Source organism: Anopheles moucheti, chromosome 3 (genome assembly GCF_943734755.1).
Source record: "Anopheles moucheti chromosome 3, idAnoMoucSN_F20_07, whole genome shotgun sequence".
NCBI classification, from domain to species: domain Eukaryota; kingdom Metazoa; phylum Arthropoda; class Insecta; order Diptera; family Culicidae; genus Anopheles; species Anopheles moucheti.
Window position 1 is genome coordinate 49657299 of NC_069141.1, and position 14476 is coordinate 49671774.

At 41.9% G+C, this 14476-nt stretch overlaps 2 protein-coding genes across 2 annotated transcripts in view; one reads left to right on the forward strand and one right to left on the reverse strand.

Moving 5' to 3' along the window:
* LOC128300810 (uncharacterized) overlaps positions 1-14476 on the forward strand; it is a 135779-nt gene that overhangs the window by 58533 nt on the left and 62770 nt on the right. The window contains exons 3-4 of the mRNA XM_053037008.1: positions 9363-10311; positions 11044-11162. Coding sequence (XP_052892968.1) covers positions 9363-10311; positions 11044-11162 — 1068 coding nt within the window. The remainder of the gene's footprint in view (positions 1-9362; positions 10312-11043; positions 11163-14476) is intronic.
* On the reverse strand, positions 2253-5789 carry LOC128300812 (17-beta-hydroxysteroid dehydrogenase 13-like). Its single transcript, XM_053037011.1, has 5 exons — positions 5229-5789; positions 2979-3051; positions 2627-2810; positions 2418-2543; positions 2253-2352 (listed from the first exon to the last, which is right to left on the reverse strand). The coding sequence occupies exons 1-5, from the start codon at positions 5787-5789 to the stop codon at positions 2253-2255; spliced, it is 1044 nt and encodes a 347-aa protein (XP_052892971.1).

The following is a 14476-nucleotide window of genomic DNA, read 5'->3' on the forward strand; positions in this document are numbered from 1 at the left end:
AACTGGTAGTTTTCAAAGAAATTTTTCTCGACCAACGGGAAAGTTAGTGTTTAAACATCAGCCCCTTCAGTTTAACAGTCAGCCCCTTGTATCCACTTACTCCATTCTTCTCTTATCATATCCTTAAACGGTTGTGGTTGATTGGTTACACCTCCAGGAATGACTTCCAGAAGCGGACTTTTACTTGAGCAACAATTTGTTTAACTTCCGCTGGTAGATGACCTCTACATGCATTCAGTACCAGCATTGCTGATTTTTCATAAGAGATCCAGGTGTCTTGTTCCAAACAGTTTTTAAACCACAGATTGATCCTTGTCTTATCCATCCATCCTTTTTCTTCAACAAAACGACCTTTAATCCATAAAGCTAGAACGGAAAAGTTACTACCCTTGCAAAACGAACCCTTTAATTGGACTTTGGTCATTTTTGACCTAAAAGGGGGTCGTCGCTAAAATACGGTACGTATGTGGACGGGGTACATTAATTTATGTTTTTTGTTTTGGAAACAATTCTATTAGAAGCAGTCATCTTAGCCTCCGATCTTCAACAACCTTTCTGAATCGTTAATTTCTTGATCCATGTATATTGTTCTCATATTAAGTATAAACTCTTCGTGAGAATAAAACATTATTTAGTTTTAAAGTTTAAGTCTACCATTTAAAGCAATAAAACTTCAGCGTGCTAGACATGTTTTTTCTTATATGCTTTACGCATGAATGCCCTTAGATTGCTTTTCTGTTTGACTTGATGATCTGCTAGGATATGTCTGCAACGAGTTAACAGTTCAGCTAGGATTTGATACCAGTCCCGAAAGACCGTCGACATTACCTCCAATTTCACTGGACCCTTCCCTGTGTCCCTGAGATTGTTAATTACTCTTTAATTTTTTAATAAAATGATAGAAAGGAATAGGAACTACTTATTACATAATGACACGATTTGATAGTACTATTGTTGAGATTGAGTTCAAAAGATCTTAAAATTCTAAGACGCACTCTTCTTAGTTCTTCCCATCAGCGATGGCAAATCTCCCAAAGTTGATTCAATCAACAAACTGGACAACGCGTTGGGCAGCAGTCTAGATAGATCAAATAAATAAGGATAGACAATAAAACAGATTGAGATTGCACTAAAAAATGCCCTCCATCGTTTGTGTGCTACTTACTCGGCTAGGTACAAAAATAATCGAATAAAAAATGGTGTGGCATAGACGCTGCTGTGGCCTCGCAGCATTCCCTCGACAGCAGTGTCCGCCACGCTTTCCGGCGTTAGGATGGTTAGCTTTTCGTCCAAACTGGAAGTGCATACAAAAGTACAAAAATGTGTATAAGGCAAGATTGAGGTAAAGCTTTTGAAGTAAACGTAAAGCTTGCACTTCTTGCCAGTGCGCCGATCAGCAGCACGGGACGCGCGCGCGTTTACCTTAAATCGTTTAACAGATCCATCAATTCCTTCCTGGTGGCGATGAACGTTGGAAAGAGAGTGGTTGGAATAATCGTTTCACCAAATCCATCCATCGCTAGTTCGCGCCCTAGTGCCTGCATCATCCCGCGTACTGCAAACTTCGTAGCAACGTAGGAGACGGTACGGGGCATCGGAATATAACCTAAAGGGAGACGTTACAAAATTTGCAAATAGAAAATGAAAATCTTTTGTAAATAGAAAAAAAATCAAGCTCTTTCCATCGACCACGAATGTACCGTTCGAGCAGCGATCGCATGCCGAGTTACGTACCCAATATCGAACTGACGGCAAGAATGTATCCTCTTCGGCGCTGCTTCATGCCACCGACGAACGCACGGATGGTCTACGGAAAATTGAATAAACGAAGAAGAGAAACAAAAAAAATACAAACACGAAATGCTGATTTGTGAGCCTGAATCTTGCCAATGAGCATCTTTCACGGATCTCAATGCCAGCACCACCCAGCCGGGGGTACGAGCCAAAGTGTGCAAAGTGGGTCAAGTTGAAATGGCCAGCGCTTGCATAATCAAAAGTCAATCATATTTCACATGATTTGTGATGTTACGGTTGTGTTGCTTTTTTTTTTTGCTTTATTATTGGACAACAATATGCTTTCTTGGACAACAAAACTGTTTGAACCGAGTGCGAGATTTTTGTACGGTTGGGCTTGGTTCACTGCTGGACGTTGATGGACGTGGTTGCGTCATGGCTGGGATAATTGCTGTCTATTTCGGATGCACTTTTAATGGTGAAAAATGAGCCTAGCGTACTTGAAGACGCTGCCCGCTTCAAGGTTGCCGGGAGCTTTCGCTTCGTGTCGTTAGCTTCGGTATTTTGCCTCTCATAACGCAGGACACCAGCAGGTGCCTTAGGCTGGCCGGTAAACATCTGGAAAGAAACGCATTATTCAGTGTGATCGCGTGATTTGGTGCTTGCTGTAACGCAACACTTACTCGAACTGTTTGCTAAACAGTGCCACGATGTTTGGGACAAACACTTCCCTTTTATTGGTGAGAATTCCACCGATCACTTGCTCCGCCACCTGTTCCGGCGTGAATACGTAGAATCGTTTCAGGAAGCTAGGGGGAAAAAAAAGGGAAAGCCGTTTGGGTGGTTTGAATTGGCAACGCTTTTCCGAGCGGCGAGGGCCGACACGATGTACTTGAGCTTGTCGAGCATGTCCATAAACTGCTGGCGTGTGGCAATCAAGGCCGGGTAGACGCAGGTCGTGTGTATCGAGTTCTGCAAACCATCCATCCTGAGCTCGCTGTTGAGAGATTCCATCAGGGCCCGGACGGCGTACTTGGATACTGTGTATGGAATGAAGCGTCCCACCGGGAAGAAAGCTGTAAAGGCAGTCGACATCGAATCAATCGTATCGCCGGAACCATTGGACTTTTCGGTACGCAACGGTTGTTTCAAACCGTTCACAGTGGGGAAGGGAGTAATGGGTGCAGTTGCGCATGTGCGTAGTGCTCGCGTTTTGCAGAGTGCACCAACCTTCGCTTACTTACCCGCGATCGATGCTATTCCAACGATATGACCACGGTGCCTAGTGATCATGCCAGGCATGAATGCGCGTATCGTCTACGTGTGTGAAACGAAACAACCTCGAATGATTAAAAAACGTTCTGTTACCGTGTGTGTTTTTCTTTTTAACCGATAAAGCCACCGAAAAGGGGGTTAAGGTAAAGTGGTTGCATGCAGGAATAGGGTAGAAGTAAACCAGATTCGTAAAACAGTGAAGGTGCTCACCGGATAACTTCCTTTCGGTGCTCGGCAATGTTTTACATGGTGCACTATTTACATGGTTTTGTACAATTCGTCACTCCCACATTCACATCGCCCTGAAACTGGTTTGGATTGGTTTGCTAGTGTTGTAATAATTGACAGTTTTGGACATTTTGCAAAATTTTGATGAAGTAATGAAAACGATATTGACCGAATGGAATGGATGCTAAAGAAAAAAGATCTTCTTGTATGGATTTGGCGTAAGGTGCTTGTAACATTCTTACGGATGGATGCGTTGATTTTTATCTATTGAATGTTTTTGTTGCTAGTAGTCGTAGCTATTCATGTGTGGCGTTGCACCTTGGTTTAACTAAATAACTGCATTTGTGTTCGACTACACTACTCTGTTAGTTGAGTAGGTATCATCGTTTTAAATGATCCTGTTTTTTGTTTAAATGCCAATAAATTCATTTGTTTAATGCATATTTCCATAATAATTCACGAATGATGTCTGTTGCAAAAAAAAAAACGATATTGTAACAATTTGAAAGGTGATTTTTTTTAAAGTAAGTTCCACGCATTTGGTCAACCACAGTCAACCCAATTGTAACATATCTGATGATCTCTGGAGTTCTGATTTCTGAATGCTGAAATTGGTACACAAATTTCAGCTGAAACTTATGACGTTGGTCAATAGGTCAAAAATGACAGTCTCAACTAAAGGGTGTCACCGAAAGTATAAGCACGATTTCTAAATGACGTAAACGGATGGCGTAAAACAGCTGATTATTGATATGCTTGATTGTTCCCTCGAAAAGCGCAAAAGCATTCTGCACAAATGGTGCTCGACACTTAACATTTCGCTAAGTCAATTAGCGCCGCCATCCAAAAGCTTTGGGAGGAGTCCAGCTTTGAGTCGAAAAGTGGCCGAAATCCTGGTCCTGTCGATCAGCGGTTGGACCGGGAAATAGCAAAAGCGTTTGAGCAAAGAAAGTAAAGTTCCATTCGCGATGTGGCTCAAAAACTGGGCATATCAAACAGTAACATCCAACGTGCTAAGGCAAGATTGAATTAAAAACGTATAATAAACGAAAGAAACCGAAACGAAGTACAAAACAGGCCTCATACGGTTAATAACGGGCTCGAAAGCTGTACGACAAGCTGCTGTGTCGTCAATCCTCATGCATCGTGAGGGGCGATGAGTCGTACGTAAATTTCGACTACAAAACACTTCCGGGTGGTCAATTTTACACCGTGCCTGAAAGCCAGGACGTCGAAGAAGCCGTCAAATCTATATTTCCCGAAAAATTAGGAAAAAAGGCGATGTTGTGGCAAGCCATTTGCCAAGTCTGTGCTGAGCCTGATGGGAGGCGTCAGATCAAAAGTGCTATTATTGGCATACGGTAAATTTTTTTAATATTCTTTTTGGAAATAGTACAAAACACTCCACAAACACTGTTTATCAAATAAACATTGAGTTTCGGGAACAGGTTTTTTTTATCTAACTTTTAAATCGTGCTTATACTTTCTGGGACACCCTTTAGGTGTATCGTAGATCTTCCACCGGAACACTTAGATGAACCATCCTCCATAGAAATAATGGAGTTACGGATGCCAAGGAGCAAAATCACCATTAGAAGGTTTCAAGTCCTCAATAAACCGATAAACTGAAGACTTTCTATTTAAACGATCTGTAATCCATCTTTTCGTAACCTAATAAATTATCATCGAGCAAACAAATTTCGATAAGATACGGATAATTTCACTCTTCGTCCAAATTGTATGATAAAACACCCCATAACTAGTTTTTCATACATCTAATAACGGACTGATGGAACTGGAACTCGTAATAAGTGGATTGACTGTGTACTCTTGATTTCTTGAAATTGGTTATTGGCATTTTTCACTGTAACACACACTTTAATTTATGCAAAATTTCACCAAACCCTCACGCACTCCTATTTACATGAACTTAGTTCTGCGGCTGCTTGTGGGTGCGTACACAAACGAACAACTATTACTTAAAAACTTACCCAGAAATGTGAGAGCAGATTAACGTTAATGATGCGTTCCAGATCGGTAGCTTTACCCTCGCTGAGCGAAAGCACTGCCAGCAGACCGGCATTGTTGACCAGCACATCGACCGGACCCAGCTTCGTTTCCACGTCCAGCCGTAACCGTTCTACTGCTTCGCAGTTCGCAATATCGGCTAGGAAAGCTTCCGCGTTAACGCCAAGCTTGCGCACGTCTTCAACGGTCCGTTGCGCTCCGACCTGGTCGATGTCGACCACGGCCACATGACACCCTTCCTGGGCCAACCGAAGACACAGCGCCCGTCCCAAACCGTTTGCACCGCCCGTAACGAGGGCCGTGTGGCCGTGGATGGATTTCCTCTTGGTCGGTAGCACCAGCCCAACAACGCCGCTCAATATCAGCGGAATTAGCTGCAACAGGAACTTGGCCGTGTCGGGAATGACATGGTTTACGATGAAACGCAGCAACCTCAGCGGTTGGGTGCGGGTACTGTGGTGGGCCAGCTTTGCCGGAACGTATCCATTCTCCGCGTTCGTGAAATAAGGCACTTCGGTCGTCATCGTACTGCGCTACTGTGGCTTGCGTCGCACACGGAATAGATCTTTGCACGGAGCGCTCTGTAGCGCGACTGACGGCACCGAACGCGATCTAAGCCTTTGCGAGTCTCCTTCACCACGCGAACCTCAGCTCCAAGCGCAAGACAGTTGAAGCGATGCAGTGGTGGCGCTTCCCTTGCATGAGACAAAGATCCTGCCTGCGTTGAAATACGTGCGTCTTTACTTTGGCGAACCGGTTTCCATGCTTTGGATGATTGTGTTCGTCCCATTCACACTCGGCAACTCGGCAAGTTGCCGGTTTCTTTGCACACCGTGTGCATGTGCCGTATTGAATGCACACAGTGCATAAATTGGTTCTATGCAGCTACAGCATATGTGACCTTCGAAGTTCCGCGAGCGTCCATCCAAGACGAAACAACGCACGACACCAATAGCTAAGAACATGATACTACTTTTCGTTACGAAGCGGCAACAAGTTCTTGGACGGTTAAAAGCTTCTACCTTGTTGGTGATAAATTTGTACGACTGACCTTTAAACGAGTTTGGTTTTATATCCTGATGAGCTTCACACACACAGCTTCACGCTTGAGTCTCAGGTCTTTTCCCATTCCAACATCCATTTGCATATTTGCAGAGATGCGATACTTACAAATACGTTCTGTTCGGTGCTTTAAGTGTATTTTTTGTTTGGTTTTCAAGGGTGACAAGTGATACCGTAAATAATGTTAAGGAAGTCAATTTTAAAGTACAGGCAGTCCCCGAGATACGCTATTATAGCGGACCGCTATAACCCGGAAAAAATCCGCGTAAGTCGAATCCTGGTTTAATTTCGTTTATACTTCAAAGTCACACAGTCGACTTCCTTCTCTGGACTTAACTTATTCCCCGAACAAGGAGATTTTTAGAAAGATTTCATTAAAATAAGTTAAAAAGAAATGTTTTGTAAGACAAAAAAGGTTATTCAAGCCTAATTTTAACCTTTTTGCTTAAATTTTGTGCGATAAACTGTCTGTCACATCGCCAAATCTGTCTCTGATGTCAAATCTGTCTGCGATTTGACGATCTGTCAAATTTCCAAAAACCGCGTATCTCCGAATCCGCGTATATCGGGGACTGCCTGTATTCATTATCCCACAAGAAATCATCTTTATTCTCCCACTACGTGTCATATCTTATAAATAAATGTACTTATGTACAACAGCATAAAAAAAACCTCTATTTTATAATCATTTAAATTAATTTAAAAGTCGATGAACTTTTGTTTATTGTAAAAATCAATTTCTCAATTGAAGCTTCTCAGAAACGAACTCCTCGCACATGAGGGAGATAATTGTTTAAACAATTAAACAACGAAATCGCCATTGCTTCCAAAGCGCGTTCACCGGCGCGAAGAAACTGTTTAGTGGGTTTATTATTCATTCACTCACTTTTTCACAGCTCCCACCCATCCACTAATTACTCCCACCCATTAATTGATAAGCACATGACGAATGAAACACGATCATCACGCAGCGATTGTTCATTGGAACGTGGTTGTGCTGGAGAGCTAGGAAAAGGTGAATGAAATAATTATGCACTACCGCGTCTTAGCCTGACCCAGAGCCTTTCAGGGGCTTGGTACGGACAGTGGAACGGATGTAAATTTGTTCGCCACCACGATTCGGATTGAATTTGCCTTAGTTTCGACCCCCCCGATTACGTTGAGGGAAAAGTATTCGGTGGATAATTGTATGCGCTTGAATATTTCGCTCATTATATGTCTCACACCATGCGTACCGACATGGCATCAAACTTCACGCCAGAGGTCATGCGTGAGTGACGCACTTTCATTGGACGAAGTGCGAGTGCGAATGAAACTGTAACTTGTTACGCTGTAACGAGTCGTTTCCGCCAGAGCACAGAACAAAAGCGCCACCTGTGTGCATTTATCCAGTGTGATGATAATGTGACAAATATTAAGCTAGCGCAAGTTAATGAAGCAGTTCCGCATACATTCTCCCAAAACATCCATTTATTGTGGCTACAGATTACCATGCCGGGCATCGCAATGATCGGCTCATCAATCGGCTACGCAAACAAGGGCGAGTGAACGTGAAACCTGGAGTCATTTTGTTTGGCTAGTCTGTCACTGCCACCATCAAATCGGTACCGAATTGCTCCCCGATGAAGTATGGCTGCAGCATGGTAATTGAGTAATTGGATACATCCAACATTGTCGATTTTCTCGCTGGCGCCTCCGGATCGTCCATGCCGGTGCACCGACCGCCCGGGAAAGGGGCGAAACCGTTGTGTGATTGATGGCAGTAATGAGCGTCATGTAGCATACGGTAGACATTTCCAATTTCAAATCGAACAAGTTTTCGCTAAGTCAGCCCCGCCTTGTGCAAAACGAGGCCAACCATTACATCTAAGCAGGCGGCGGTGGGATGTACATGAATAATTTTACATTGTCACAATGCACGTTCGGCCTAATGGCCACATGTGGGGATGACATGAAATGTTTCCAATTTCTCAATTGTAAACAAATTGTTTAAATGGATGCAATTCATCATATTCGGCAATTGATTACAATTTCTGTATTTACTGGAGATAACGAATTGGAAGTGTTTATTGGAATATGAATTAGAACTGGTGTTGATATTTTTGAGAACTTAATTAAATTTAGCTTATTATTGCATACTTTTAAGCGCCGAGTATTGTTACTAGCCGAGTTTACATGACTGAGATAGAGATGGGAACAATTATTCTTCATCAGTGAGTTGAATCAGAGTCAAAGAGTGGGTTTAAGGATTTGAAACCTTAACTCACTCTTAAGAGATTCATTTGAAAAAATTACACTGCATTAATGTTCTACCACCCTTTTTGGGTTTGGGTACTCACCCTCACTCTCTGTGCCGACTATCAACTCACTCAGGAGTGAGTAGAAGTGTTTTATCACTCTCTATAAGAGTGAGTAAAAGAATATTATCACTCTTTTGGGATTGTATTCATGGGATTGTAAGGGGATTTCGGGTTGTTCTCTTGTTAGATTGTATTTATTGAGTACAAGAGGGAGAGAGAGTAAAAGCGAGTGCGTGTATTGTTATTCATTTTAGACTGAAAATGATAATATTCTTTTACTCACAGAGTGATTACTCTGTGTGATTATTTACTCACAGAGTGAGTGATTATAATTTACTCACTACTGAGTGAGTTTCTAGCCGGCACAGAGAGTGAGAGTGAGAGTATAAATGGAAACGAATGGTAAAAAGAAGTCTTAAAAACTCTTCGTTCGGAGTTATATTCATTAACTCCCTCGAAGGTTTCAACTCACTCACTCACTCTTACTCAGTGCGCACATCTCTAGACTGAAAGTTTCTGTAGCATTCACAGTTTAACATTATCACGAAGTTAATAAAACATGTATTGTTGGACACTTAACCAACATTCGTTCGTTTGAAAGTGAAAGTACTTTGGCGAGTTAATTGATGAATTTCTTCTGAATAGATGCGCTCTTTTTGTTGCTCCAATTCTACTCAACTTTTGTACGAGTATTGCGATCGTTCGCTAATCAAATTTTGCCTATTCTCTTTTCAGAAATCAATTCTACCTCCAGCGATGATAACGCATCGAACGGTGAGGAGGACGTCCTTTATCAGCGTGGTGCATCATTCAGTGCCAAGCTCGACATTTCCGATCTGCACATATCGCTGAAATCGTTCGACGATGACGATGACGAAGATGATGCCGGTGGCATCGCATCCAAAGCTCGGAACCATCCCGCTAACGCGAGCAACATCCGACAGGGAACAGTTAAAACGCGCCCACCGTCGAACGCAAACCCAAACAGCATCACACCGGGCGATGAATTAGCGCGAAGAAAGGCAAACCGTAATTGGAAACTCGAGCCGTCCTCGAAGCAGTCGCCGAATACCAATGAAGCCCGGGCCCGTTCATCAAGCCGCAAGGAAAAATCCATCCAAAACGATGGCCTCCCATCGCTGGTGACTGCGTACGGGGACGGTGCGTTGCGGCACGATCAGCAGCAGAAGACTTCCGCTTCCCGAAGTGGCGGTGACCGGCGCAAGTTTAACGCACCATTCCAGGCCAGCAGCCGGGGACCGCCGGAGTCCGGTGTTGCTGACGGCACTGACAGCGCCAATATGCCACTGGCGAGTGATATGGAAATCAGTGGCATATCATTACACTCACCCCTTACCGGTGGAGATCGGGATCGGTGGCAGCGGGCGGGCACACCGGAAATGGCAACGTCATCTGCGTCAGCTGCACTGCTGGCGGTTGATGACGATGCATCGGAAATAAGGGCGCTGCCGTTGTTGGCTGGTTCGCAGGAGGACGACGGCCTGCAGAAGGGGCTGGTGGGTGTGCAACGGGATGGAAAATTACCTCCGGAGGCGATGGGGCGCAGTGTCGTGAGTCCCCACGAGCCCATCATCATGCAGGGCGTTAGCGCGGACAGTTTGGCAATGCAGGCTGAGTATCGCGATAATGCTACGCAACAAACAACAGGAGAAGCTGCGATAAGGTAGATTGACATTAGGGCTCGTGCATAATTTGTACCACACTTTGATTCAACAAAATGGCGTTCTGTACATGAATTACATGACGTTTTGCTTAACGATTATTTCATGAACGATACACCTTTTAACACGTTTAGAATTGTTTCGTATTTAAATTACTTATTTACCCTTCAGTTGAAAATATAAAAAAGTTAAGCAATGTTTCGTAAACGGAACTCATAAAGTTTTTTATAATATCTGTAGCAATAAAATAATTTACAAACATTTTTTCTCACGCGGATATTTTTAAACAAGATGAAACGTAAATCACCCACCATGGCAAGCAGAGCGATAGAAGCACTCAAATCATTATGCAAATCAAAGTTTAACCTCATTTAACATAAATTTGCCATTTATTGGGCAACTTTAGAATAATCGCCCCATTTTTCTTTTGCTACAATAGACGTCATTCAACGTCTTTGCTGACGTAAACAAAGCTGCTTGGTGCGTCTTAATTAATTCATTACCACGCTTATGATATGAAATCAGATTAAATTGCACACAATTAAATCAATACGAACGGAATAACAATGATGGCTTAAATGAGGTTCAAGGCGATCGTCTACAATCGGTATTCTTTTAGCTTAAAGTTGGGATCTTTTATTTGTATATACGCCCTGAACCGAATAATGATTATATTAAATTATTTGCTAATGCTAACACTTTTCTTCTTATTGCCATTCTATGCCACCATTCAGTCAACCTTGCACGCTTGATTGTGGCTCGGAAGGCAGTTGTTACGTCTCAGCGGAAGGATCGTCCGTATCGATGCGATGTCTGTGCACGTTTGGAAAAATTGGACCACGCTGTGAAGAAGGTAAGACGGGAAACTTGTAGCATCGATTGCTTAAATTTATACTAATAGAGCTAATTAGCAGGTAAGTTAGCTCTGGAAAGCAATTTGCGAGGTATCCCAAATGACAATTGGAGAATGTTTAGCTTATAAGAAATTTAAGGAACTTAAATAAGTGAGGTATGATGCTCTCTATTTTTTACTCCAGATTGTCTTGCTCTATTTATAGTCTTATTCTATTCTCAATTGTGACTTTTGTCATCATTTGGTGATGTTGATTTGGATCCTACAATATCGGTTCATTGAAAGGCCACCTCAGCGGTTTCTTGGTCTTAATAACTGCTTAATAATTTACTTGTATAAAATAAATAATCAGTTATATGAAAAATGCAAAATAAATAATTATGTGCTGCAAAAATATCCTCAAGTTCTAATGACCAATCGTCAGGCTGTACTGACATTTTTAAATATATTAAAATCTTATTTATTAATATAAATTAGGGAGAAAATATATCAAATCAAAAGTATAAGAAAAGAATAATTAAATCGTTTGTTTTCCTTAGAACGTCCTGGCCACAACGATTAATTTTTAGTAATCGTCGCTCGAATAGTCAATTCTTGAGATGATAGGTACGAATGGGATTTTCCTCGGTCCTATTGTGCGAGAATCGATACCACCAACAATACAACACCTAATTAACCCTAATTTAACCTTAATAAATAAATATATAATTGTTTGTGAAGGATTGGAAAATGGTCCTGAAGAATCTTAAATTCGAACAAACCAAAACGTTCCTCGTCAGAATACTCATTTGCCTTTCGATCAATTCAGCTACTCCCAAATAGTGTCTTGCATCCTTAATCATTACTTAATAACTTGTTACAACAAAAAAATAATCAAATAACAATACACAGTTTCCCCACAATCCCAACCAAGTGCTAGCCGGCGTAGAAAACCCGAGAAAGCATTTTTGCCTTTTTATTTCCATCGAAGTTCAAGTTCCCTTTTGATTGTTGCCAGCTAAAATGGGCTGCGTATCTTTTTCTTCCGCCAGTCGCTTTGTAAGCTCGGTAAGCAGCAGCACCATGCTTTGCAGCGGAAATTCTTCGTAGTCTGGCAGCAAACCTAGCGAAAAGAATGCGAGACACAGTACCATGATATTGAATTCGGAATTCCGTGTCAGCTTGGAATGCCAATTTTGTTCTGTTTTAATGAACTCGATCCTGTGTTCAAACGGGAAACTTGAATGGGAAGTGAAAAGGAAATATCGAGTGTGTGTACGTGTGCCGTTCACACGAACGATGGGATGATGTTGCATCATGAAACTTCGCATGGCACCAACATCCACCGGGTGACATTTGAACGTTTGTGGTGAAATGCGGTGTTACCGGGCTTATACGCTGTTGAGAATGGGCGAGATATTTGCTTCAACGATTTTCTACTACTTCATGTAAAATTAACAGTATTTGTAATGGAACCAGTTTTAGGATGTATGCTTTACTTTGACCATGACTTAATAAAATGAATTAGATGCTTTTTAACAACATAATTCTTAACCTTAGTGAACATGAATTTAGCTTTATAAAACAAAGGATGTTATGACCATGACTATGCTAGGAAAAAAAATCTATTGGTCATAAAAAAAATAATTAAACGAAGCACCACAGAACTTTCACACCATCTTTAATCAACTTAGGCGAATTCGGCACTGTAAGTACAATTTTCCCACACCCACACATACGTCGGTTACGAAAATCTCAGTTGTTCAGTGAAAAACTTTCTTGCTTCAAGCTGCCACTCCAATTCGAGGTAAATATGAGCTATCAACTCACGATTGCTAGCATCCGGACGGATGAGCTCGAGCGAAAAAAAAGCGCACCGTGACAGAAGATCGGAACCCTAGCGGCATTCGATGCACGAGTGAGAAAGTTTTCTTCGATTGAAATTAAAAGTTTAAAGTCTGTCGGGTATAATAGCAATTCCACGGGGCTCACACATTCCCGTTTCATTTTTTATAGCGCCGTGATTTTGCCGCTTCTATATACCTGGAAGAGTTTATCCTCAACCCCTCAAGTCGTGACTGTGCCACTCGTATATTGGTAATCGTTGGGGGGGTAATAAGTCATGTGTTTCTTGCTCGCACCCTTGGAAAAAGGAGTGGGGATGGTATTACGGAGCCTTTCCATTTCGGTTGCTGTAACGTTTGTTTTAATAGCATCTGTCGAGTAATTATACAAACCAGCTGGTAACTAACCACGTGAAATATCAAACTTACTGTGTAATGGCGGTGGAAAATTGCTGAAAAGTTTTTCAGAGTATTTTTAATGCTTTTCAATTTGGTTACGCTGTTATGAGTCTGTTTAAAGCGCTTAGTTGTATATTAAGCTGAAAAGTGAGGATGTCTCATAGATATGAAGGAAGTCGAATTGAATTGAATTGGTATAACTAAGAAATACAAGTGTAATATACAAGTATGTAATGTACAAATTCTATGTTACTGGTGTCATGTCATATGATCGCTCGCACGTTCTTTTCGTAGCGCATAACGCGTGCACTCGCGAGCACACTTTCCGGGTGTGGAAGGTCAGGTACGTTACCGTATTCATTCGTTTTGCTTCGATAGTGAAACATGATCGTCCAGGCGATCGTTGGGCATTCTGGAAGTAATTACCCCTTACTGGAACGTTGGAGACATTGTTGCCTTACCTTGGGTAGAGGGACTTTCAATGCTCTTGAAATGAAACTTAGACGAATCGTTTTGTTGGATAACCTACAGTACCGACACTAGATCGATAACAGTCTGATCGTATGATCGTCCGGATCTCTCTCCGACTGCGACTGTAACTGTCCATTGCTGAATGTTACTGTCCGTCACTGTCCGCTGCTGACTCCACCATGTGTCGGCTACATCCCTCCCCCGTTTAATAGAATAACGCAATGAATATCAATGATTGAAGTTATTCTCGTGTAAATTTAATTTACTTGTTTTTGTTATAAAAAAAATACTTGTTCAAAATGTTCTTTAAGATGTTTAGCAGAAATGCTACACAAGAATACAGATACATTTGGCGAGCTTTATTAACGCGTTGATTGCCATATCACCCTTTCGTGGGTGATAGTAACACTTCCTAGGGGTGGGCACATCATTCAATTTTTGGGTGATGACAAAAGCACTCAGCGTACCTTGTACGAAAGACACTAATACTATGAACGTGCTAATACGGGCATCAAATCAAATCACGCTGTTATAGCGTTTCCATTTGCACATACTATCTTACCTTTGTAAAATTGTATGTTTTACAAAAATAAATGAGATTCATTACGTAGGATACTTAGT